Source organism: Puma concolor, chromosome D3 (assembly GCF_028749965.1).
Source record: "Puma concolor isolate L17-30 chromosome D3, mPumCon1.1.hap2, whole genome shotgun sequence".
Taxonomy (NCBI): Eukaryota; Metazoa; Chordata; class Mammalia; order Carnivora; family Felidae; genus Puma; species Puma concolor.
This window is the reverse complement of record NC_141678.1, coordinates 46,632,329-46,658,832: the sequence shown is the minus strand read 5'-3', so window position 1 is coordinate 46,658,832 and position 26,504 is coordinate 46,632,329. Positions and strand designations below refer to the sequence as shown.

General features: G+C 43.7%; 1 protein-coding gene across 7 annotated transcripts in view; it reads right to left on the bottom strand.

Annotated features, from left to right (window-relative positions):
* LAMA3 (laminin subunit alpha 3) overlaps nucleotides 1-26,504 on the bottom strand; it is a 274,529-nt gene that overhangs the window by 66,602 nt on the left and 181,423 nt on the right. For 5 of the 7 annotated variants that reach the window (XM_086682625.1, XM_086682626.1, XM_086682628.1 and 2 more), the window contains 8 exons: nucleotides 26,000-26,144; nucleotides 25,165-25,305; nucleotides 23,735-23,896; nucleotides 21,132-21,230; nucleotides 18,702-18,785; nucleotides 10,365-10,595; nucleotides 5,803-5,916; nucleotides 1,091-1,200 (listed from right to left, as the gene is read on the bottom strand). In XM_086682625.1, coding sequence (XP_086538751.1) covers nucleotides 1,091-1,200; nucleotides 5,803-5,916; nucleotides 10,365-10,595; nucleotides 18,702-18,785; nucleotides 21,132-21,230; nucleotides 23,735-23,896; nucleotides 25,165-25,305; nucleotides 26,000-26,144 — 1,086 coding nt within the window. Of the gene's footprint in view, nucleotides 1-1,090; nucleotides 1,201-5,802; nucleotides 5,917-8,944; nucleotides 8,999-10,364; nucleotides 10,596-18,701; nucleotides 18,786-21,131; nucleotides 21,231-23,734; nucleotides 23,897-25,164; nucleotides 25,306-25,999; nucleotides 26,145-26,504 lie in introns of all 7 variants that reach the window. The other 2 variants (XM_086682631.1, XM_086682629.1) reach the window with 2 other exon arrangements.

Sequence of the window (26,504 nt, the reverse complement as noted above, 5' to 3'; positions counted from 1 at the left end):
TTGTATTTTGCTTGGACCCACAGCAGATGTGTCACGATAAGCAGGAATATGACAAGGTACCGAGGCCAAAGAAAACATGAATCACCATGAAATCCAAGTGGCAGGTTTCTACCTATGTCATGTATCTGCTGTACTGGAGTCTGAATGACAACTCAGGTCATGCTCCATGGCTCAGAACTGGCCTATGACTTCCATCACACCGAGGATAAATCCAAGTGCCTTGCTATAGCCTGCAAAGTCCTACGGGATCTGTACCCTGGGTGCCCCACCAACCTCACCTCCTGACCCTCTGTCCCACACTGCCCTCTAACCACCTCCTTACTCCATGGACACATCGTCACAGGGGCTGTCTCTTGTCTTTTCCTTGCCTCAGACCCTCAGTGCCAAGATACTGCCATGCTTACTCCATCTCATTGTTCCCTGGTCCTTGGCCAACGACCTCAGAAAACTCCTACTCTTCTGTAAAGAGTCTACTCACTCACTATCAACCACGTAGCCCTGTTATCAACTTCAAAGCCCATCTTTATCTGAAATTATGCTTATTTATTTGTGCATGTATTTCTTGAGTGTGACAACTCTCCCGGCCTGCATTCTCCAGGGGAAGCCTCGTGAGAGCAGAGTCTGTCAGTCTTCTTTCCTGTAGTTTTCCCAGCACCTAGAGGAGGCTAACTCCTAGCCCCTGTATCAGGCGTTCAGTAAATAACGTTTAACCACCGAATGAAGAGTGAAAGGAAAGAGGAAAAGGAAAAGCACACAAGCGTACACTTGGGAAACTGTTCTTATTTGTTTTGCTTTTGTTTTGCATTTTTGCATGTTCTTTTTTAAATACAACTGCTTTGAGATAGAATTCACATACTGTATCACTTGTCCATTTCAAGCATACAATTCAATGGCTTTTAGTAGATTCACAGAGTTGTAAAAACCATCAGTATGATCAACTACAGAACATGTTCATCACCCCCCAAAGAAATCCCACACCCTTACCGGCCACTTCCTATACACTGCCCCTCTCCCACTCCCCATCTCTGGTCCCAGGCAACCACCAAGCTACTTCCTATCTCCACAGATTATTTTCAAGCTCTCACAGTACCTGTTGGAATGAGGACATGGGCAGACGCTACAGTGTCCGTGGATGGCATTCCCATAGTGACCCTCTTTGCAGCGCTCACAGTGTTCCCCAGCAGTGTTATGCTGGCAGTTCTTGGGACAGATGAACACACAATTAAGAGCAGCCAATTACATTTATTATTATTAAGATTGTTATCACCTTAATTACTCACACAATTATAACTCAAGTCCTCTGACTCTGTATAGAGCTATGAATCACTAATGGTATATATTCCTATCTATCCCGTTACTGTTGGTACTGGAAAATAAAACATGTAAGCATCCTTCCATCAGCTATTTGGTGCTTAGCATCAGGAGGATGAAGTTGGAGGAAGACCAGCTAGATTCAAACTCACTCCAATGTTTCACAGCTGTGTAGCCTTGGGCAAGATTCTTTACCTCTCTGAGCCTCAGTATTTTTGAGTTGTTTTTTTTTTTAACCAGTTGTATTGATGTATGATTTACACACAATTCTAATTTTCTTAAAACATATAGTTAGAATAATACCCACTTTCGAAGGCTGGGAGGATTTTAAAAAGTACACTATAGCTTCAGCAAGGTGTTAGCCCTATCCCTCTTCCCCTGAGAATAATGTCTATGAAAATCAACTTGTTTTACGTAATTCAGTTACTCGTGATATACTAAAGAGGAGTATAGTTGCAATAAGTTAACATGTAGAATTTATTAAAACAATGAAAAGCTGCATTGTATCTAAAGAAATAATTCCAGCATCTCAGTTTAATTCCAATGTCTCCAAGAAGCAAGATGTTGTTTATCTACGTTGTGCGTTTATGTAAATCCAATTATTTTCATGCCAAAGTCAATGCCTATTGAAAGTTGTTCTTCAATAAAGCACTGAGACGAGATGACTTTCCAATTGAGCAGTCCATTGAGGCAAATCCTAGCAGATGGTATCAAATTTGCTTATTTTGTGGAATTTTTAATGTTTCTTGCTTTACTCTAGTAATACATATGTAAATGCACAAAACTATCCAGGAAACCACTCGCCTATTGTGGGCATTTGATAATTCAGAGACACTCTATATGACCAGGAATAAGTCTAATGTTTTTGAAACGTGCTTTTATGTAGAGGTGGGGCTTGGTAGGAAACTTCAATGGCTGTGAGTTTTCAATAATATCTGAAACCGGGTTGCGAAAAACAACATGCACCTATATCCTAAGTGGGTGCGGCCCTGCTTTGAATGTGAGACTGTCCCTTCCAGCATAATGTCATCAGTTCCTTTGGCTTAAACACAACCATTCCTCACAAACCTTTCAATAACAGACCATCACAATCCACATGTTATAACATGTTTTCATACTTTTTTTCCCGATATGAAATCGTGTCATACACACAAGGGATGTTGTTTACACATTAATGTGGGATCATCACCAGAAAGCTCATCCCTGCCCTGAATCCTTCCCTCTTTCCCCAAAAGTCACTGCCATGACAGTTTTTCCTGTAGACCTGGACGCTAGGACCAAATCCACATGCAGTGTATTGGATCCACAGAGGGGTCTCTCCTTGACCTTTACCTTGCTCCACGGTCCTGACTCTCTCACAAAACAGTCGTTTTTTTGAATGGATTATTTACTTTTCCACTTTAGTTTCCTTTCTTTTTAAACTCTAAATGACATTCTTAAGGAACAACATAGCTGAATAGATATATTTTAATCCTAGATCTACTTAGTTCTGAGCTGGAAACATTGGAGAAGCAAGAACATGGAGAAACAAGAATTATGGTGAGGTCATCTGCGTCCTACTGAAAACACCCTGACCTCTGGTCCTCCTCGGGAGCGGGGAAAGAATGGTAGAAAGGGGTGAGAACCTGTGTTGCTTGAGAAGGTCCCATAAGAATGTCTGAAATACCCCTACCCTCAGCTGAGAACACCTATCTTGATAGTTGTCTTTCTCAGTCCTGCAAATATGAGATATCTGCTTACCAATTTCCTTATGGTTTACTGTGAATAAATTCACGGATGGATGGATGGATGGATGGATGGATGGATGAATCCACATCCACTCCCACATCATGTGCTCTCTTAGCTCCATCGGATACCAAACATCCATTGGGCATCTACTGCGTGTCCCACCATGCTACCAGGTACTAGGGATGCCCAGATGGATCGGCACCCTGACCAGGGGGCAAATAGAACCCTGTGAGTACACACGTTAAATACAACGTGGAAAACTTGATGGCTGATGCACCCCAGCATCCCATAAGTGCAAGAGGAGCTTCAGGGAAGGGCTTCTGGAGGCAATGATGCCTCCTGCATGGAGACTAAAAGGAGGGGAATTAGCTGGGCAGAGAAGTGAGGGGAGGGCACACCAGGCATAGGGAGCAGCGTGCATAGAATGTCAGTCGTGCAGGAGCACAGCGGTGCGTGTGGGCAAGATGAAGCAATTGGTATTCCGGAGAGTGAAGGGCAAGGCGGGGTGGGATGCAGCTGGAAAGGTAGCAGCTCAGATCACGGGAAACCTGAGGCGGCACGGAGGAGCATGGACCTCTGGCCATGAGCGTCACGAGAGCCCCAGGCCACCTGTGGGTTTCAGGTAAGTCTGGCAGGGGGGAAATGGGCACAAGAGCCAGGGAGTAAAGAAAGGAAAACCGAAAGAGGAAGGGACATGGGAACAGAGTGGTAGAAGAGGGATGACAGAGATGGCAGAAGGCAAGGGGAGTGGGGGAGGGGCAGCAATATGGGGAGAAAGGGGGCCAGGAGAAGAGACAGAGCCTTGGTGAAGAGAAAGGGGCCTGTCACTGCGGGTCCTTCCGGCTGACGACGGCACCCACGCAACATACGACCTGCTGCTCTTGGACGCACAGGGCTTTACTGCTAAGGGCTGGGGTTACTTTCTTCTTCAAACTTCGAAGTTTATTCTTGAAACAATATGGAGATTTGCACAAGAGTGAAGGTCCCAGATATTAGAAATTGACTCGGCTCTTGAGAGACGAAGTCCAATTTGCAGCGGAACCAGCCCATTCGATGGTGAAAAGTACTTGGTTTCCAAATCGTTATGGATCTTTGAGAATGAGGGCTGCATCCTTGGCTCCGATAAAACGGGCATCCCCCCCCCCCCCCCCCCCCCCCCCCCCCCCCCCCCGCCCAGGGCAGGGGCAACGCTCAGAGCCTGCCAGGGGAGCACTGCACAGGGGAGCGAGTGCAGGCACTGGCCCCACGCCTCTGTGGGAGCGCGCATGCGCGCACGTTCCCCACGGGACCGCAAGCCTCGCGGAGGCGTGAAGGCGGGGAGGGCATCGGGTAGTTTTAACCACAGTGCTTAGCTCACTACCTCCCACGATAGCAAAGGCTCCGTAAAGGTTTCCTGAATGAATTCTTTCTAAAGGCCATATGGCCATTAGGGACAAGTGAAGGCACAGCTACAGAGAAAGGAAATGACAAAGAAAATCTTGTTTGATTAAAACAGATGAATTATGACTCACTAGTGATCCTTCCGCTGGGTGAATGGACGCAGAGAATGGCTACTTTTGTTCTTTGGCAGCTTTGATAGAGTGGACGTGACATCTAGCCATGGTTCAGTGACAAGATAAATATTTATTTTAAATTAAAGCATCTACCTGTGTTACACATGGCATACACTGTGAAATATAAATTATTATAGAAGAGTATTTATGAGCTGAAAACTACTATTTCGTATTTATGAGCTGAAAACTACTATTTCCCAATGAGTTTTATTGCTTTTGAACATACAAGGTTAAAATTCTACAGAATATTCTATCAACAATGTCCTGTCCTGGCCTGTCCCATCTTGTAGTGGAAGCAGTTCCCTGGGACATGCGGAATTTGGCTTAATACAGTCTAGGAGCTCAAAGAATTGAAACACACTCTAGATGCATTGCACAACGCAAAGGAAATCCATGCCAGAAGAATGCATTTTCAAACAGCAAAACGTAAGTGGGGGGGCTTGTGCTCCTGGGGGCACTGATGCTCTCTTTCTTTGTATCTGTCCATTCTCCTTCCAAGTAGGGAGGCCCTGGCTGCCAGGGATGAAAGAGAGGAAGGCAGAAGAAAAAATGTGCTGCTTCAGGATACAAAAGAAAAAATTTCCCGACAATCCAATTTTCTATGGGAAATATTTTTTAAGGTATTTTAAAATAAGATTATTTTCCAGTGGATAGGCCACAGACAGCAAGGACTCACCTCACCTGTCTTCCTACATAAACCCACTTTGTCTTGGCAGCCGCAGATTAGTGCTTGAGTGACTTGAGTATGTGCCTTAAGTCTTTCTAAGCGTCATCTTCTCCCCGATTACTTGCTTGAGCTATTGCTCATCTAACAGCCACAAGGCTCCCCTCCTGCAGCCTCCTGCTACCCCAACAAAACAGGGGCCCAAAGCAGTGGCTCTGATTTGTTATATTCCACCAGGAATTAAGTCCCGGGAATCCACCCATTAAAAACATTCCATGAAGCAAAAATTTAGAAGCTAATGTGTCATTTCATTGTTCAGCTAGGAGTTCTTCTCCGATGGCATGTGTTAAAATGGAGGGAAAAGGGAAGTGTAAAATAATTCAGCCTGATAATGCTGGATGCCATGTTTACAAAGCAACCTCAATTTGGCTTTGGGTTTGGCTGGAGATGTGATATTTGATGTCTCAGGGACCAGTGGGGTGAGGGTGGGGGGCGAGGGGACAGGGAGACACAGATCGTCGGCCAGGAGAGTATCAATTTACTCACGATACATATTCCCGAGCCATCCTGGCATCGATTTGAATGTCCGTTGCAATTGCAGGGAACACATCGTCCGGTATATGCACCTTTGCTATCCCGATAGTATCCGGGGCTACAACCCTGTTTTTCAAACAAAGCATTTAGTCAACATAAAGAATTATTATCCAAAGCATGTGCCAATTCTGACTGTCAAGCATTCACTTTCTTTTTAAAATTTATTTTTAACATTTATTCACTTTTGAGAGACAGAGTGTGAGTCGGGGAGGGGCAGAGAGAGAGGGAGACACAGAATCCTAAGAGGCTCCAGACTCAGCCGACAGCACAGAGCCTGGCATGGGGCTCGAACTCACGAGCCACGGGATCATGACCTGGGCTGAAGTCAGACGCTTAACCAACTGAGCCACCCAGGTGCCCCAAGCATTCACTTTTTAAATCTTTTTTCCTTTAGTTGGTATGTGGATTTCTACTTTCAAATACTAGCCAGTCCACTGGCTCCCTTTGTCAGATTCTACCTTGTTTCCACGCCACAGCACGCGTGTGTGCTAGTGGCAGAGCGGGAGATGTGTGGGGGGACATGAGAGAAAAGGGAGACGTGGAGGGAGGAGTGTGGAAATGGCTTCCTCTCCTTCAACCGTTTTAGGGCAAGTGGAGGGGTGGAGAGGTGAAGGGGTAAAGAGGGTCAGGACATCAGTCTTTGGTGGGGAAAGTCTCTAAGCAAATCCTTTCAAGTCCAAGTGCTCTTAGGGCAGGCATTCCGTCTCCAAGTAGGAGTTTGGACTGGTGGATGAAGGGGGACTAAGGAGTCTTCATTAGGATCTATTCAATAATGGCAGAACCGGGGGAATCATGTCACTGCCAGTCACTGGTCTATAAGCAAAAGCGAACTCAGGGGAGAGGACCGTGCCTGTGTTCTCTACAGAACGCTGCAGGGACGCTGGGCTTCAATGGGACACGCAAAGACCCAGCTGGAGGGAATCTCACTGGGTGTGGTCTTCTTTTCTTGTTCAATGTTGCTTTGACCGTGTGTGTGTGTGTGTGTGTGTGTGTGTGTGTGTGTGTGTGTGTACATATATATATATTTTAAGGATTCTAGTTGGGCGCCTGGGTGGCTCAATGGGTTAAGCATCCGACTTTGGTTCAGGTCACAGTCTTGCAGTTCACGAGTTCGAGCCCTACAATGGGCTTTGTGCTGGCAGCTCAGAGCCTGGAGCCTGCTTTGGATTCTGTGTTTCCCTCTCTCTCTGCCCCTCCCCCACTCACATGCTGCCTCTCTCTCTCTCTCTCTCAAAAATAAATATTTTAAAATAAATAAATACTTAAAAAAGGATTCTAGTTAAGAATGCCCCAACAGAAGAAAAAGCAATTCTTCCAACACCAGCCATTAAAAATTATTTAGATTTCTGTCTTTAAAGCGAATCATAGGCATTTTGTTTATTTTGGCAGAGCAAATTAATACACTGATTCAAACCAAATGTTGTCCCCAGTTTCTTTAAGTGACCTCCATATATGGCCTATCTAAAGCATCAGGAAAAAACAATATTTCAAGATAAAAGATCATCTTTCATCTAATCCTCTTTAAACAGCATTATGTCTATAAGACTCTGAAGCTACAATCAAGAGAAATCAGAAAATCAACCATCCATTCTCATTCATCCGTAGCCATAAAGGGCTCTACCTGGTCTGGTGGGAAAGAGGAAGAAGCCAACCTTATAGAGCTGGAGAAAGAAGCCTGGTATACTCCCCGGAGTAGAACATCCCAGTTTCTGATAGGAGTTTCTTCCAAAATTACCAATTACTACACACTGGACACAATAACAAGACTATAATTTCCAGTACGTTTTCCCCTTCAGCTATTAGAAACCATGTTTAGGCAAAAGAAGCTATTGCAAAAAATGAGATTGCTTTATGTGTTATATGAATAGGCTTGTCTACAGGAGAATCGAAGTATGAAAGGAATGTTCTTTAATTGAAAACACAACTGAGAGAGACGTTCGAACAAAATTCAGCCACTGGTAGTGTGATCATATCTACAAGCAAATACTCTCCACTACTAAGTGGCAAGTGTCTCTTAATTACCCCCACATATCACATTACATGCTTATGAAATAATATTTGGTAAAGAACAAATTATCCAAATAAATAAATATATGTGGTTCATTTATGACAACATGTCTGAGTAAAAAGCCTTAATTAAACATGTTTGGCAGGAGGACGGTCCATCCTGATTAAAATTAAACCACCCACCTTAATTTGCTTTCGATTAGAAACAGAAAAAGTCCCCTACAAGTCACATGACTTCTCAGGCAGAAGGTTTGTCGGTTACTGAAATATAATCATTTTCTCACCTCTACAAAGCACACAAACTCCGCACAATCTTATACACAATTCAGTTCAAGTACTCAGATTGTATTGAAGATTTACTCTAAATGAAAATGAATGTATCCTAATATATCATTTCAGAAAGGGGTTTAGCAACCATATTTTTTAAGTAACAATTTTTCAGGATCACTTTTCCAATAAACTTTTGTGGTACAAATGATAAAATGATGTCCCTATCAGGTTTTCAGGGCTACCTCAGCAGCCATTGGATCCATTTCTCTGTGAGCATACATGTAAAAATCCAGAAAGTTGAGACAGAGAGAGAGACAGAGAAAGAGAGAGAGAGCAAGCGAGCTGACTTTATGAGTGTTTAATGCCTGGCAAATTGAAGCATGTCTTGTTAGGTATTATACAAATTCAATCTCATCACTTTTCTTAAACATGGATTTCACTGATTTTCGTGGTTTACTTTACCGGTAAATTTTCTTCCAAGCAGAATTTGGAAGTCTACAGGCATTGGACTCTTGTCTTGGGGCCTGAGTTACTCTCGAAAGGGCACAAAGTTTCATAGTGTACTAACATCCCACAAACATTCAAACTCTGAGCTGTCTGGGCATTTCCAGGTGGGCTGATGTTTACGGGGTTTGTGGTTAACAGCTCAGGAGAACAATCTGTCAGGCACCGTAATAAACCCTGCCAGTCAACAGGACAGGGAGGCTCTGGGTCCCTCCCCCAGCCCACCCATTATTCATTCATCCCCTTAACTTAAAAAATGTCATAAAGCTAGGAACCCTTCCCCAGCCCAAACCAAATTTAAAAGGGACATTACCTGGCTGGGCTTAAACTCCACATAACTTGCTTGCAGATGGCTTTGACCCGGAGGCTGAAGAAACGCTACCCTTTGCTGCTGTGAATTATATCCCAGACACTGCCCCACAGCTGCCCCAAAGATCCACAGCCATCCAGCGCTCCAGGCTGACCACCTCACTGTGGGGGACATCCTGGTCCCTGGGCGTCCTGCTGGCTGCACGCAAACCTTTTCCTCTTCCTCTTATACCTGCCCTTCCTGCTTCAGTGCCCAAGCCCGCCTGACTCAGGTGAGGCAGGCTGTCTGCGGCAGGAGGCCCCACCTGTAAACTTCACCCATGAGTCAGCCTGTGAGAGAGCGCACATAACAGTCCCACAGGGAAGAACGCCGCTCTGTAATTCCTGCGAGGTGGGGTAGGCATCACCTTCTACCCACCTTACCCCGCAGACGGCACTAGCTGATTAGAGCAGATGTAAATCACAGGCTGAGTCACGAGCAAAGAACACGCCCGGGGCAGGAGGCTGGTAATCCAGAGGTTCCACTCCTTCCCTGGGGCTATGATTTTATTTAATCGGGCTAGAAAAGAGATAGGAGGAAGGGGGTGGGGAAGAAGAATCTTGGCACCTGTGGACTAAATGTTAAAAGACAGAAGTCCCCACGGGGTACCTGGGTGGCTCAGTTGGTTAAGCGTCTGACTTTGGCTCAGGTCATGATCTCCCCAGAAAACCACGACAGGTAATATATTTGCAAGTTAAAAAAAGAAACTTGTGTGCAGATCACCTAGGGGCTTTCTGCGATCAAGGGGTGAGGATAGAAAGGGGAGGATGTTGCTAAATGTCCATACAGGGGGTAGAGGGAATACACCGAGTGATAATATTTGCTATTTCCTAATAATTGCACCAAACATTGTGCTTTCCCTCCCATCAGGAACAGAACCTATTTACAACTTGAGATACGACAGTTTCATTTTATGGCACAATTTAATCATCTGAGGACAAGTCAGGCTGGCTGGGCCTGGCAGGAAGATCTGCTGTGAGCTCAGAAACTGGGCTGCCACGTCCCCTGGAAGAACCAGGACACTGTCTGGACTCTAAACTGGAGAGGCCCTTGACTAAAGAACAGCACAAGAACCCGAGGTCACCTACTGGAAAGGCAGTGGCTCAAATACTGGGATGCCCACTGGCGGGCTCCTTCTACTTCCCAGAAAGTCCTGATTTCTACAACCTCCAGGATTGACCAAATGCCTGCGGCTTTCCAGTGGAATTTGAGATGTCTGTGATTTCTTTTTTGTATTTCATACCTGAAGGTGGTCCAGGTAAGACAGAAGCTATAGCCCAGGAGACACCTGTCCGATGGACAGAGTACTTCAGACCGTCCAGCAGGGCGGGGGCAGCAGACAGAAGGGGCAGCCACAGGAGTCCTAGGGGGAATTTCTTCCTACCTGGCATGAGTCACCGGTGTAGCCAGGGGGGCAGGCACACATCTCCACATGATGTGCTCTACGCCCACTTCCTGTGGCAGAGGCCTCCTCCAGTCCCACCCCGCTCAAGGAGAGCCGCTGAGTCTCGGTGAAGTAGAGGCCTCGGAGACGCACACCTTCTAGTCTAGACAGTACCATCATCAGCTCTTCCCGGGACACGGGGGCACCGCTGCTGGCGTGCCTGAAGTTTCCCTATACATGGAAAAAGAAAAGCAAGGTCTCCCCTTGGCAAGCTCACTTCCAGGGCTTTCAGAGAGGCAGGCGTCCAGCACAAGTCAAAGGAAAGGAAAGGGAGGGGAGGGGAGGGGAGGGGGGGGAGGGGGGAGGGGAGGGGAGGGGAGAGGGGGGGAGGGGGGAGGGGAGGGGAGGGGAGAGGGGAGGGGGGAGGGTGGAGGGGAGGGAAGGGGAGGGGGGAGGGGGAAGGGAGGGGAGGGGGAGGGGGAGGGGGAGGGGGAGGGGGAGGGCAAGGAGGAAGGGAGGAAGGGAGGAAGGGAGGAAGGAAGGAGGGGAGGAGGAGACGAGGAGACGAGAGAACAGAAGTTAGTATAAGATAGCAGATTTATATTTAGAGTCAGGTGTCCTGGGTTATTCCTAAGAAAAGAGAGTGCCACATGAAAGGGGAAAAAATGAAGGCAGGAAATAAGGCAAAATGAAATGCAATAAGATTTCTTAGTGTTTACTTATTTTAAAATGCACTTTTGGGGCACCTGGTGGCTCAATTGGTTTAATGTCTCTCTTTTTTAAACTTTTTTTAAAAGTATATTTATTTTGAGAGAGAGAGAGAGGGCAAGGGAGGGGCAGAGAGTGAGGGAGAGAGAGAATCCCAGGCAGGCTCCTTGCTGTCAGTGTGGAGACAGAGGCGGGGCTCGATCTCAGGAACTGTGAGATCATGACCTGAGCCAAAATCAAGAGTCAGACACTTAATCGACTCAGCCACCCTGGCGCCGCAGAGTATCTGACTCTTGATTTTGGCTCAGGTCATGATCCCAGGGTTATGGGACTGAGCCCCACCTTGGGCTACATGTTGTGCATGGAGCCTGTTTAAAATATTCTCTCTCTCTCTCTTTCTCTCTCTCTCTCCCTTTCCCTCCCTCCCTCCACTTCTCGCTTCCTCTGTCCCTCTAACCAGCTCTCTCTCTCTCAAATAAACAAATAAACACATAAATAATTTTTTTTTAAAAATGCACTTTTGTGTGTGCAAGCACAAAATGAATGAGAATGATACAGGAGAAAGGCTTAAGGAAACCCACTGAGTCATGCAGTTAGATCACTCATTAAATGTACATCATTGGGACAGAAAGTACGATCTTTTCTTGCACACACACATTTATATTTTACTTTTATGATGGTAAAAGGCACATCACATAAAATTTACCATTTCAGCCATTTTTAAGTGTACAGTAGAATAGCATTAATTATATTCACGTTGTTGTATAACACATCCTAGACCTTTATCATCTTGCAAAATGGAAACTCTGTACCTATTAAGCAATTTCTCCTCTCCCGCCGATTCCTGAAAACCACCATTCTACTTTCTGATATTATGAATTTGATTACTTTAAATACCTCATATAAGTGGAATCACTCAGTATTTGTCTTTTGGTGACTGGCTTATTCCACTCAGCATAAAATCTTCACATTACGTTCCAGCATCTAACTAGCTAGAACTATCATATTCTAGCACGTGATAGGATTTCCTTTTTAAGGTAATATAATATTCCAACATATGTATGTACCATATTTTCTTTACCCGTTCATCTGTCATCTGCCACCTCTTATCTACTGTGAATAGTGCTGAAATGAACATGGATGTGTGAATAGCTGTTCAAAACGCTATTTTCAATTCTTTTGGGTATATACTCAGAAGTGGGATTGCTGGATCACGTGGTCATTCTATCTTTAAAATTTTTTTAAATCTCAATACTCTTTTCCACAGTGGCTCACACTGTTTTATAATCTCACCAACAGTGCACATGTGTTCCAATTTCTGCACATCCTCACCAACACTTGTTATTCTGTTTTAAACAGTAGCCATCCTAATGACTGTGAGATGGTATCCCGTTGGTTTTGATTTGCATTTCTCTACTAATTAGTGATGTTGAGTATCTCTTCATGTAAAAGCCTGCACTTAGAAAAAGAATTTTTTTTTTCATGTTTGTTTATTTTTGAGAGAGAGAGACAGAGCATGAGCAGTGGAGGGGCAGAGAGAGAGGGAGACACAGAACTGGAAACGGGCTCCAGGCTGTTAGCACAGAGCTCGACATGGGACTTGAACTCAGGAAGTGTAAGATCATGACCTGAGCTGAAGTCGGAGGCTTAAACGACTGAGCCACCCAGTCATCCCTAAAAGACTGCACATTTAACCTTTATATTCTGTTGCCTCCTTAAAACTTGGCTTCCATATGTCTTAAATGGGCATAATAATATCTAATCTCTCAGCAGTATGATGAGGATTATGTGTCCTATAGTGTCCTATATAGTAGAGGATTAAAGCAAATTAAATAATATAATGTACATAAAGTGTTTAGCCCAGTGCCTAACATGTAGTAGACATTCCATAAATGGTATCTATTATTATTTACATATAGATAAGATACTAATATAATTTTAGTTTATATTTTTAACAGCTTGAGGTATGATTTGCATACAATTATATTCCCTTATTTTAAGCGTACAATTTTTAGTAAATTTACAGAAGCATGCAACCATCGCCACAATGTAGTTTTACATTTTCATCCCCCTACCCCCAAAAGAACCCTTGTGCCCATTTGTAGTTACTGCCTATTCCCATCCCAAGCCCCAGGCAACTATCTCTAGCTTTACCCTTGTTGGACCATTTATATAAATACAAGCTTTAGGGGGGCGCCTGGGTGGCTCAGTTGGTTAAGCGTCTGACTTCGGCTCAGGTCATGATCTCGCGGTCCGTGAGTTCGAGCCCTGCGTCGGGCTCTGTGCCGACAGCTCAGAGCCTGGAGCCTGTTTCGGATTCTGTGTCTCCCTCTCTCTCTGACCCTCCCCCATTCATGCTGCCTCTCCCTGTCTCAAAATAAATAAACATTAAAAAAAAGTTAAAAAAAAAAAAAAATAAATAAATAAATACAAGCTTTAGGGACGCCTGGGTGGCTCAGTCAGTTAGGCATCTGACTCTTGGTTTCGGCTTGGGTCATGATCTCACAGTTCAAGAGTTCTGTGCTGCTAGTGTGAAACCTGCTTGGGATTCTCTCTCTCCCTCTCTCTCTGCCCCTCCCCCACTCATGCTTGCTCTCTCACTTGCTCTCTCTCAAAATAAATTTAAAATAACACTTAAAAATCAATCAATAAATACAAACTATTTCAATAGTACACAAATGCTTATCTTCTATTCATTTCTTCACCTGCTCTGTTGTGCTCTTATTATCATATACATTATGTCTTTATACACTGTATGCTGATCAACACAGACTTATAATTACTTATAATTATTGCTTTAAGCAGTTGTCTTTTAAATCAGAAGAAGTTACAAACAAAAGATATATTTTTACTGCCTTTCATATTTACCTATGTAGGTACCTTTACTAGTGTTTTTCATTTCTAACAGGGATTGAAGTTATTGTCTATAGTGTCCTTTCATTTCTGTCTAAAGATTCCCATTAGTATTTCTTAAAAGGAGGGCGGGATAGCACTGCATTCTCCCTGTTTTGTTTATAATGGAATGTCTTCATTTCTCCTCCATTTTTGAAGGACGTTTTTCTGGATATGTAATTCTTTGCTGCATTTTTTTTTTAGCACTTTGAATGCTGCCCCACTGCCTTCTGACTTCCATGGTTTCTGGTGAATAGTTAGGTCTTAACCCTATTGAGGACCCTTGTATGTGATGTGCTTCTCTCCCATTGCTTTTAAGATTGTCTTTGTCTTTCAGAATCTTTACTATGATGTTTCTAATGTGTGGATCTCTTGCATTTACCCGACATGAAGTTTGTTGAGCTTGGATGTGTAGATTAATGATTTTCATCAAATCTGATAAGTTTTGCAGCCATTATTTCTTTAAATATTGTTTCTCTTTTCTTCTCTCTCCTCTTGTTCCGGTACTTCAATTATTCACATGTTGGTACATTGGATGGTGTCTCCTATGTCTTTGAGAGTCTGTTTGTTTTTCCTCACTCTTTTTACTTTCTGTTCCTCAGACTGAATAATCTCAATTGACCTTCAAATTGGCTGATCCTTTCTTCTGCCTGTTCAACTCTGTTGTTGAGCCCTGGTCTTAGTCAGCCTGGCTGCCATAACAAAACACCATAGACTCAATGGCTTAAACAACAGAAATCTGTTTTTTCAAACTTATAGAGGCCAGAAGTCCCAGATCAAGATTGCCAGCCAGTTTGGTCCCTGGTGAGAATTTTCTTACTAGCTTACACATGGTTGCCTTCTCACTGTGTTCTTATGTGGTAGACAGAGAGAGGGAGTTTTCTGGTGTCTCCTTTTATAAGGGCATTGATTCATCAGATCACAGCTCTATCCTTATGATCTTATTTAACCTTAATTACTTCTTTACTCCAAATACACTCAAACTAGAGACCAGGGCTTCAACACATAAATTTGGAGAGAACACAATCTAGTCCACAGCAGCTCTTCTAGTAAACTCTTCATTTTCAGATATTGTAATTTTCAACCCTAGAATTTCTATTTGGTTCTTTTTTTTATAATTCCTATTTCTTTACTAGTATATTGCATTTGGTGAGATATTGTTCTCATATTTTACTTTAGTTCTTTAGACATGGTATTCTTTAGTTCTTTGACGTATGTTGATTTAAAGTCTTTGTGTAGTTAAGTCCAATGTCTGGGCTTCCTTAGGGACAGTTTCTATTTATTTATTGCATTTCCCTCCTGTGCACGGACCATGCTTTCCTGTTTCTTTTTCATGTCTCATATTTTTTTGTGGAAAACTGGACATTTGACATAATGTAACATGGCAACTCAGGAAATCATATTTCTCCCCCCTCCCCAGAATGTGTTGCTGTTGCTATTTACTATTGTTGTTTGTGTCTTTGTTTAATGAGTTTTCTGAACTAATTCTGTAAAGTCTGTATTCTTTGTCATGTAAGGCCATGAAAGTCTCTGCTTAGGTAGCTTAGTGGTCAGCTAGTGACTGGACAGAGATTTCTTTAAATGCATAAAACCAAAAAGTCTCTTAGTATCTGCCAAGGGGTTTGTGTGTATGTTGAGGGACCCCTCAACATTCAGCCAGGCAGCTGACAACTCTGTTTTAGCCTTCACTTCTGGTTTATTCTAAGCCTCAAGGTCAGCTACAGGTGAGGTCTTAGGGCAGTGTCAGGTCTTTCCTGAGCATGCTCACAGCCCTGAGTATGTGTGGCCTTCTACCTTCCCAAGATTGTGTTGGAGCTTTTCAAAGTCCCTATGGACATCTCATTCCCAGCTTTTTAAGTTTTGTGATTAGCCTATTATTAGCCCCAACTGTTATCCATCACCTCAGGCAGCCATGAAGTTAAGCAACCGCCTCTAAATGTTTTCAGACATCCCAAGGGAAAAGCTTTTCATTTTGGAGACGGTTCCAAGTCAGGTCAAACAAAGATAGCTTAGAGGTAGAATCTTCCAGAAAACCTCCAGACAGGTCAAATCATGATAGTTCTCTGGGAGTGAAGCTTTGTATAAGCTCCGATGCCACTGTCTCCCCTGATGGTTGCTGGGCTACTGGCCTTCACCTTGCTGGTGGGCTATTGTTTTTCAAAGCTACTGTGGAGGTGGGGGATGGGAACAGAGCAAGCTGATTGCCACAAAGCCTGATGTTCTTACCAAAATTCAGCCATTTTTCTTGAATAAACACTTTTCAGATTGTTGTAAGCCTTTGATCAATGTCTAGGTTCTAACATACTTGATTCTAACCATTTTTGCCAGATTTCTTATTGCTTTTACAGAGGAGAGAATTTCTGGAGGTTCCTCTTCCACCAATTTTGCTGGCATGTCCACTCTCATATAAATAGAATATGTGGTCTGTGTCTTGCTTCTTTCACTCAATATAAAAGCAATATATTGCTTTTGAGGTTCATCCATGTTGTCATAGGTATCAATGCTTTGTTTCATTTATTGCCAAGTAGTATTCTATTGAATGGATGGACCTGTACAGAAATGTTAAAATATGTCTACAGATTCAAAGTACTTGAAAAGTATCACCTTGAGGTATCAGACATATTTAAAAAAATTTTTTTTTAATGTTTATTTTTGGGAGAGAAAGAGAGACAGAGCATGAGCGGGAGAGGGGCAGAGAGAGAGGGAGACACAGAATCCGAAGCAGGCTCCAGTCTCCGTGCTGTAAGCACAGAGCCCTATGCAGGGCTTGAAATCACAAACTGTGAACATCATGACCTGAGCCAAAGTCGGATGCTTAACTGATTGAGCCACCCAGGCACCCCTTAATGTTTATTTTTGAATGTGTGTGCAAGTAGGTGGGGTAGAGAGAAAAGGGGAGGTGAGGATCTGAAGTGGGCTTCTGTGCTGACAGCAGAAAGCCCAATGCAAGGCTTGAACCCAAGGACCACTAGATCATGACCTGAGCTGAAGTCAGAGACTTAACCGACTGGGTCACCCAGGCACCCCTGGACATACTTAATAATACAAGTGGAACACTATTTTAAAGAAGTTGTCATAACCAAGTAAATGTAATATGTTTTATGATTTCATAAGCTTTCCTTTATTTATTTATCTTAATCTTATTTCTTTTGGTATTAGACTGTTTTTGTGGCTTTTCTATCCATTCATCCCAAGACTTTGTTGGCCACTGAGGAAGGCATGAGATCACAGCATTTACAAGCTCACAGGGTTTATAAGACAATGATAATTACCTGAAAACAGGAGAGACCATGCTAAGTGCCATATAGATAGTATAAACAAAGCCCTATGAAGATGAAACTCTGTATATTCTACACAATTTATATTTTAAATTTATACACATGAAATATATGTCTAGAAATATAATTAATATTTTGAATTCATAAAATAAGTCAAAACTCATAATTGCTTGAAAGGACTAAGTTGTAGAAATGGAGTGTTACTTGGCAATCAAAAAGAATGAAATCTTGCCATTTGCAACTATGTGGATGGAACTAGAGGGTATTATGCTAAGCGAAATTAGAGAAAGACAAATATCATACTTCACTCATATGAGGACTTTAAGATACAAAACAGATGAACACAAAGGAAGAGAAGCAAAAATAATATAAAAACAGGGAGGGAGACAAAACATAAGAGACTCTTAAATATGGAGAACAAACAGGTTGCTGAGGGGTTGTGAGAGAGGGGATGGGCTAAATGGGTAAGGGGCATTAAGGAATCTACTCCTGAAATCATTGTGGCACTATATGCTAACTGACTTGGATATAAATTAAAAAAATAAATTAAATTAAAAAAAAGAAAAGATGCTCAACATCAGTCATCATTGGGGAAATACAAATCAAAACTACAATGAGATATCACTTCAAATCTGTCAGAATGGCTGAAATCAACAACACAAGAAAAAACAGGTAGCTGCAAGGATGTGGAGAAAGGAAAACCCTCTTACACTGTTGGTGGGAATGCAAACCAGTCCAGCCACTCTGGAAAACAGGATAGAGGTTCTTCAAAAAGTTAATGGTAGAACTACCCTATGATCCAGCAATCACACTATTGGGTATTTACCCAAAGAATACAGGACACTAATTCACAGGGATACATGCATCCAATGTTTATAGCAGCATTATTTGCAATAGCCAAGATATGGAAGCAGCCCAAGTGTCCACTTACTGTTGAGTGGATAAAGAGGAGGTGTAACACACACACACACACACACGCACTGGAATATTATTCAGACATAAAATAGAATAAAATCTTGCCATTTGCAATGACATGGACAGAGCTATAGAGTCTAATGCTAAATGAAATAAGTCAGTCAGAGAAAGACACACACCATATGATATCACTCATTTGTGGAATTTAAGAAACAAAACAAACAAAAAAACAAGCAAAGAGAAAAAATAAGAGAGAGAGAGAAACAAAGCAAGAAACAGATGATTGATTATAGAGAACACTCTGATGGTTGGGGGGGGAGTGGGTTAAACAGCTGATGGGGATTAAGGAGGGCACTTGTCATGATGAGCACAGGGTGATGTATGGAAGTGTTGAATCACTATATTGTACACCTGAAACTAATATAACACTGTATGTTAACTAAGTAGAATTAAAAGAAAAACTTAAATCTTAAAAAAAAAAAGAACTAAGTTATGGAACAAAAAGGATCATCAAGAACCTTTTTTATGTGTGTTTTTCCTTTACCTCCACCACCTGCACACGCACGTGATACAGACGGTCTGGCCGTGGGTTATTTGGCTCCTCATAGATGATGGACATGTGCTGACCCTGTTTAAAGAAAAACATGAGATACGTCACAAGGATTAGTGAATGGAAACAGAGAAATAATACCTAATATGGTGCATGTTCGCAAACAGGAAACCAGGAAAATTCCCTTGACTGAAAGTGGCTATAAAGATGGAATTTATTTTATTTTATTTACTTATTTATTTATTTTACAAAAAACCATGCTTTGCAGTCAATGCATGAGGTGACTTTCCATGACGGCTGACAGGTCCAGGCTGTAGTAACCAGAAAGTGCTTTGGTGGGTGAGTTAGTGAGGAGGGTGGGGTGGGGAGAAGGGCTATGTGCAGGCTGCATAGACAGGTTGCTGCAGAGCTGGCACGTGGGGGAGGAAGCCCCCATAGCCCACTCCCTGGGGGATCCAGTCCTGCTCACTCTCAGCCTCTGAACCTCCCTCCTCATAGCAGGGGCTCTTTGGGACTCCTGACAGGGCATAATGGGAAGGTCAAAACCCACCAACACCTCCACCCCAAACCCTCACACAAAAACCCCAGCTTTTCTGTTACAAACCCAAACCCAAAAGGGTTCCATTCGCTAGTGCTGGCATTTCAGAAAGGAGACCATTATCTGCAATCACAATCACTGAAAAGCTTAATCTAAAAAACATGCCCCGTAGGCTTTTAATTATGGTGGTTTGGAACAAAGCAGCAGACTGAATGCTTCATGAGCCTAAATTATTTTCCATCTTTGGAGGGAAAATTAAGAAGAAATTTTGGTCCTCACTTTTCCGTGAATTCCAACTGCCTGTGTAATAAACTCTTTGGCAATAAAATATTGGTATATTAATGGCCCGAACTTAAGATATTCTGAAAAAATAGGAAACTGAAATACAGCACTGCCATGATGGCATTTTTATTATGGAGCTATTTTTTTCCTCTAAAACATTTTTGGGGGCACCTGGGTGGCTCAGTTGGTTGAGCTTCTGACTTCCGCTCAGGTCATGATCTCGCGGTTGTGAGTTCAAGCCCTGCATCGGGCTCTGTGCTGACAGCATGGAGCCTGGAGCCTGCTTCGCATTCTGTGTGTGTGTCTCTCTCTCTGCCCCTCCCCCACTCAACTTCTGTCTCTCTCTGTCTCAAAAATAAAATAAAGATTAAAAAAATTTTTTAAGTCTTCAGGGCCTCATTTTCAACATGTTTTACAAAGGTTCTTTGAAGTTTTTGAAATGACAGTTCAATAAATTTGGGTGCCAGTAAAAACAAAACACAACCCAGCAGTGCCTAAACACAAAAATTGGCCAGAATGCAAGGCTCTCAGCTGTGACGAGATGTGTGAGACTCGCTCGTCCCTACTGTACAGGGAATGACACACAAAAACCTTCAGGAAGCTGGAATTGCACTGCATTAACCACAGCACATAAACCAGAAACGGCATCAAGTTCAGGCTCAGGCACCTCAGTTCTGTTCAAGACACTGGGCCCTGTACTTTAGGAGATTCAAAGCAGAATGTGACGTTGACCCTGCCCTCGAGGAATTTTCTAGGTTGCAGTTGTAGACTATGTGGCTGGTACATACTGTATAGATGTCACTTCTCTTCTCAAGAAACCAAAATGGCTCCCTACCGTCTATATCAACTCAAATTCCTTATCGTAGCATTAAATATCCTCTTTCCCACCCTTCCAGGTTTGTTTTCTATGACTCGGGAATCACTGTTAATACAGCCAAGTTGGACAGGTCACCCCTTGCGCACTGCCTCTCTGCCTTGGTCTATCCTATTCTTTGCCCCTGGAAGGGCACTTCTCCGTCATGCCAAGGCTTAAAGTTCTGGCCCCCGATTAACCCTTTCCATGAAACCTTCTGTGGGCCTCTCAACTACATAAGCCCCCAGTTGGACCCCAGCTGCCACAGAGTCTTGTTTGAACTTTACCTCAAATGCTTATTGTTCAGTGGATTGTAGCTATTTGCATATGTCTTTCATCTCCCTTCTTAGATTACACTCTTGTTAAAGACAGGGTCACCTGTCCTTTAGGAGCCCAGCAATGTGGCCTTGTAAACTGGAAGGTCTCAAAAACATTTGTGAGACTGAATTGAAAGATAGAAACATACAAATAAGTTTACCATGAAGCAATAACTTAAGAGAAGCAAGAGTGAGATACAGTTACATTCTTTGGGAGGGGAGACAAGAGAAACCACCGGGGCTGGGATGATCAGGGGAAGCAGGATCCTGAGGAGGGGCTACCTGCTCTCAACTTCCTTTGTAGTTGCTATAAAATATTGGAAATGACTTAATACAACTTTCTTATAGGCCACTGATCAAGATGTCCTAAAACTGGGTCAGCAACCAACTGCAACTGCCACTTCCAGCCACTTGGGTCATGTTGTGATACCTACAGTGAGCTGCACATCCGGCTTCTTTTCTAGAAGAACCATGTCGCCAGGTAGCCCAAAGGACTTGATTTGGTAGGTGAGGTAACCACCATAGGAAGAAACCTAAAATTGGAATTGTAGGATCAACAGCACAAGCATTAGAAGAGCCTATGGCAATATTAACCCACATAACAAGCACAAAGGTCCATCTGGAAAGATACGATCAACCTGTTCATGGTCGTCTTGAGAGAGAAGAATTGAAGATAGTATTTGAACTTCTACTTTGTACCATTTTATATCACTTAAAATGTTGAGCACGAACACCACTGCGTTTTACAAGCAAGAATATGCTTCTGTTAAGAAGATGGGGTGCCTGGGTGGCTCTGTCGGTTAAGCGTCCCATTCTTGGTTTTGGCTCAGGTCATGATCTCACAGTTTGTGAGTTCGAGCCCCGTGTTACGGTCTGTGCTGACAGCCTGGAATCTGCTTGGGATTCCATCTCCCTCTCTCTCTGCCCCTCCCCTACTCACTGTCTAGCTCTCTCTCTCAAAAATAAACACTTTTAAAAAAGAAAGAAAAATAATAGTCACACAGAAACAAGTAAGATCCTTCTATTCTAGATGACTACTAAACCAAAGTGTTCATTTAACCTATAGCTATCCTAATAAATCTAGGCCACTGGTTTCTTGTTTAAATGACAGAACTGGTTAATATCTATCAGTTATAAAATGAATCTCTAGAAACAAAATTTTTAAAAAATTTCCCCCAAGAGCAGATGGTGTGCATTTCCTAAGTGATCATATATTCCCCTGGGTACAGAAGCCATGTCTGACTGCTCCAGTAGGTATACAGATTTTTCTCAATGCCACCTAAGCAGCATGATCATGGTGGAGGCATGAAGTCACAGTTTTATGACAGCTACTTCACCTCTGCTCCTGACACTTCCCACCCTTAAGATGAAAACCAATCAAGAAAGGAGTATTTGAGAGATGAAAATAAGAGGCAGTGATCACCTCAGAGCAGGGGCAGGACAAAATACCCTTCCTGGAAAACAGAAATAACCTGGAGCAGGGGAGGAGAACACCATTACCGAGCCCTCAGTTCACTGACGTTCCCTAGAATCTGCAAACTGACAAAGTCACAGAGTTATGATCTTAGAGTCTGGAAGTATTCCAGGGTAACATCTTAAATCATCCTATTGAGATTAAATATTGTCTTTCTGATGGGCTAAAGTGGTTTTTAAAATATGTCCATAAATTCTTTGATACTCTTGTCTTCAAGAGGTGGAGCTTAGTTCTCTTCCTTGAGTGTGGGCTGGACTTAGTAACTGGTTTCTAGCCAATAGAGTAGGGAGGAAGGGAGGATATGTTTTTGCTGCAATTAGGTTATAAAAGATTATGGTTTCCATTTTGAGTTTCTCTCTCTCTCTCTCTCTCTCTCTCTCTCTCTCTCTCTCTCTCTTGCTCCACATCTCTATCTCTGTCTCGTTTTCTACCCATTGTTTTAGGGGAAGGCAGGTGCCATGTCACAAGGACCCTGAGGTGGCCTATGGAGGCCTCATGTGATGAGGAACTGAGACTTCCACTCAGCAGCCAGCAAGGAACAGAGGCCTGTGGCAACCACATGAATGAGCTTGGAAATGGAGCCTCCAGTTCTGATGACTCCAGTCCTGGCTGCCATCTTGACTACAACCTTATAAGAGACCCTGAGCCATCCACTCCTGAATTCCTGATCCACAGAAACTGGGCAAGATAATAACTGTTTGATGCTTTAAGCTGCAAAGTTTGGGGGTAATTGTTTGCATAGTAATAAGATAACCCATGCATGGGCTCACTGTGTGGAGGCCAAGAGGGGTATTAAGTGAAGGAGAAGAGGGGTCATATGAGAGAAGCAACATTCCCCGAACTCAAAGGTCAAAACCCAAAGTCCTTCAACTAGAAGACAGAATTAGAGCCTTCAGGCCAACAAGGCCCTAGTATGTAGTCATTCTAAGCGAATATGGTGCCACCTGAGCCGGGCTGTGTGGAATCTACACCTTCTGGAAAGCTCTACCTTCTGCTACCAAGTGCATGTGCTACCTGCCGCTGGTTCTACAGGAAGCCCACAATTCCATTGTCAGAAATGAGTGTCATGGGCCCGGCAGCAAAGGAAGAGCAATTCGCTTATCAGCTCCCTGAAGAGCATCTAGCTAAATGCATGTGACTCTGCTAATGACGGCTGAGGTGCCACCGGCTCCTGTGCTTCTTGTAATAACTCATGAGTCACTTGTCAGCTTTTGTTTTCCTGACAAGGAGCCTTTCTTCTGCTGTAAAACAAAGAATGCTTACCATTGGCTTTTAAAAGCACGTGTCCCATTTGCAACAGATATTACCTAAATGGTTAAGCAAAAGTGGAGAAAAACGTGGTGCGTGGTTTCCTTCGCTGGTGAGCTAACACTTGTGGGGTACATGAGGCTCATAAGCCCCTCCCAGCAGAGGGGCCACGTCTTTTCTGCACTTGTAGTTCATCTAATTTCTTCAGTTTCAGTAGCCTGAACTTCCTGACGCTTCTTCCAGACAGTCAATGATGCTCACACAGTGATGAAGGAGGCCCGGCGAGGGCTCAGAAGGACAACAGGACGCCGTTACCTTGTCTCCCAGGTAGGAAAGAGGCGCGACCCAGGACGCACTGTGCACGGTTGAGGGCAGCTCCTGGAGGTCCGCGACCACACTGCTGCTGCCCGGGTTGAATGAGACGGGGATGTCTGCTCTGTCTGCCGTCTCCAGGCGCCAACCCATCATGTCCACAAACTGGAACACAAGAGCAACGACGGAAATGTACGCCTGCAGCTTCTCTGGTGACGGCTGAATTATGCAGAATAGAAGGACCAGGGGGTGGCCACCTTGCTTCAAAAGCTTCACTTTGATGCCTCCTCTTGAGCTCGCTCTTGGATTCCCATGACAGAACCCTCACCTGCCACTGCCTCCCTCTGACCCATCACAACTAAGAATGCTCAGACCGTGGGATCACAGTATGTGGAATTTATCTTTGCCCCAGCACACATCCTGGTTTTGACATTTAGTAGCTATTTGATAAATGTTCAAATCGCATATAAATAAGCGTGGGAATAATAACTAGGGCCGTGGGCACATTTTAATGGTGAGCTCCTTAGAGAGCAAACATGAGACGGAACAGAGTGGCCTGCTATCGTTATTTTTCTCTAATGAATCCTTAGGACCAAATATTTTTCTGATCATAAAGGAAGCCAAGAGTTAAAAGATGAGGGAGGGAAAAAAAAAAGGAATTGACAAGACATTGGTTAGAAATAATGCTTCTGGGTTCCCCTGGGGGTAGAAGACTTCAGTGGATTTACAAATTAATTGTTCCCCCAGTTACAAGCCTACATTCCTTTTGGGAGGCAGGCAAGGAAATATATAAAATAACTTTTCCTTGAATCCTTGTTAGACAGAAGACATTGCTCATACAAAGAAGGCAAGCACGAAACTGCCAGTTCAAGGAATAACAAGGGCAGCAAAAGTTTTAGTTTCATGGAGTTAATTTAAAAACTGGCCAAAGATGTGGTAAAAATAAGCGAGATGGAAAGTAAAACAGAAAGAAAAGAAGCAGAGAAAAAGAAGTGGGAGGGAAGAACAGCAAACTCCATTCATTTCATGAGTGTTTCTTGAACACCTATTGTATTCCAGACCCTGCGACAGGCGCTGGGGGTGTATCAGGAGCTTGTATGTTAGTGTTGGGGGAAGATACTTAAATTTTAGAACTAACTGGATAATATGTCAGGGAGGGATAAATTCTACAGAGGACATGAAGAAAGGTGAGGATACAGAGCGGGCAGGGTGAGCTATTTTGTACGGAGTGGTGAGGGAAGGCCCCTCTGAGCCCAAGACCCTTGAGGAGACCTGACCAACTGAGGGACTGAGCGTGAGGACATCTGTGGAAAGAAGAGCGCAGGCCTAGGAATGGCGAGGGCGAACCTTAACATTTTAACAAAGTAACATATAAAATTTCCCCAAGCCCTAGGAGGTACTAAATAAAAACAAAACGCTAATTCCATACATACCTTAGCTCTTCTTTTATGTGTACTGTGACAATTGTTATTTATTCCAAAACAAAAGCAGCGGGTGCAACCCACGGGATTTGCTGGGTCCAAGTAGAAGGATCCTTCTCGACACACATTACATTCCGTACCCTCCACGTTCTCCTATTGAAATAAAATGTGAAACAAGATGATGGTTTCTTCTAAAGCTTCCCGGATTGCAATTAGCTACTTCCACACATTAATGCCAATACGAGATGTTAGAACGCGGATGCTAACAAGACATGGAAAGTTATATAACTGCTAAGCTTTTATATCACATTAATTGTTTAAACTATTCTACCACGCTTAAGTGAAAGACAGAATTTCACAAGGTGCCCTTTGGCATCTTGAGGGTAGAGAACTAGCACCATAAGGATTCACAGTATGGGGAGGGGGGCTGGTTCATTCCACTAACTACCACCTCAAAACATATGCTGGGACTTAGGAGCTCTCCTAGCACCTGGCAGGATGTCCTGGAGCAGATTATTAACTTGAGGTCTATGGGTCAGGAATAAGCTTCTGGGGAAGCTCTGAACCTCTTGAAATTATAGACTAAAGTTCAGTGTTAACTTCTCTGGAAAGGATCCAGATCAGTCTTCTGGTTCTTAAGGTCTACATCTTCTCCAAAGGATAGGCGGGGTCTTCCCTTGTAACTATTTCTATCAAATGAGATAATAACTATTAAATGCTACATGCCTTGTGGAAATCCACTGCAAGTCAGTCCCACTTCCCACATATTTTTATGCGTTGACCCGACACGAAGAACTTCCTCACTGGCCAGTGGCTGGCGCCCCTGGCATCACGTGTTCTGCCTCACCTTGCACAAGCAAGCTCCGGTTCCTGGGTTGCAGACCCCTGGCTCAGTCCCATTCCTGTTGCAATGACAGGGGACGCACTCGGGGAAGTGGTAAAACCCAGGAGCACACTGGTCACACTGCCGCCCTGTGACTCTGGGCTTGCACCTAGACCCAAAGCAAAGGAGCAAAAGTGTTCATCGTCTTGGCCACACACTTCTGAAGTCCACCTGCACAGCAGCAGAGCAGTTCCTGCACGAAACCAGCTAAACACACAGTGTCTGCCCATGGGGGCTCACTGCCCAAGGCAGAATGGAAAGCAGCAGAGAAAAGGCACTTCCACAAAGCAGTCAGGAGGACCATCCTGGATGTCACCCCTGGGTCTGGCTTGTGCTGGACTCTGGGGGTGCAAGGACAGACACAGCCCCCGAGCCTACGTGGCAGGGCAGAAATGTGGACAACATGCACATGGGGTCTCAGCAGGGGTTGGGGGAGCAGCTCTGACCCAGGGTCCCGGAGGGAGGTGAT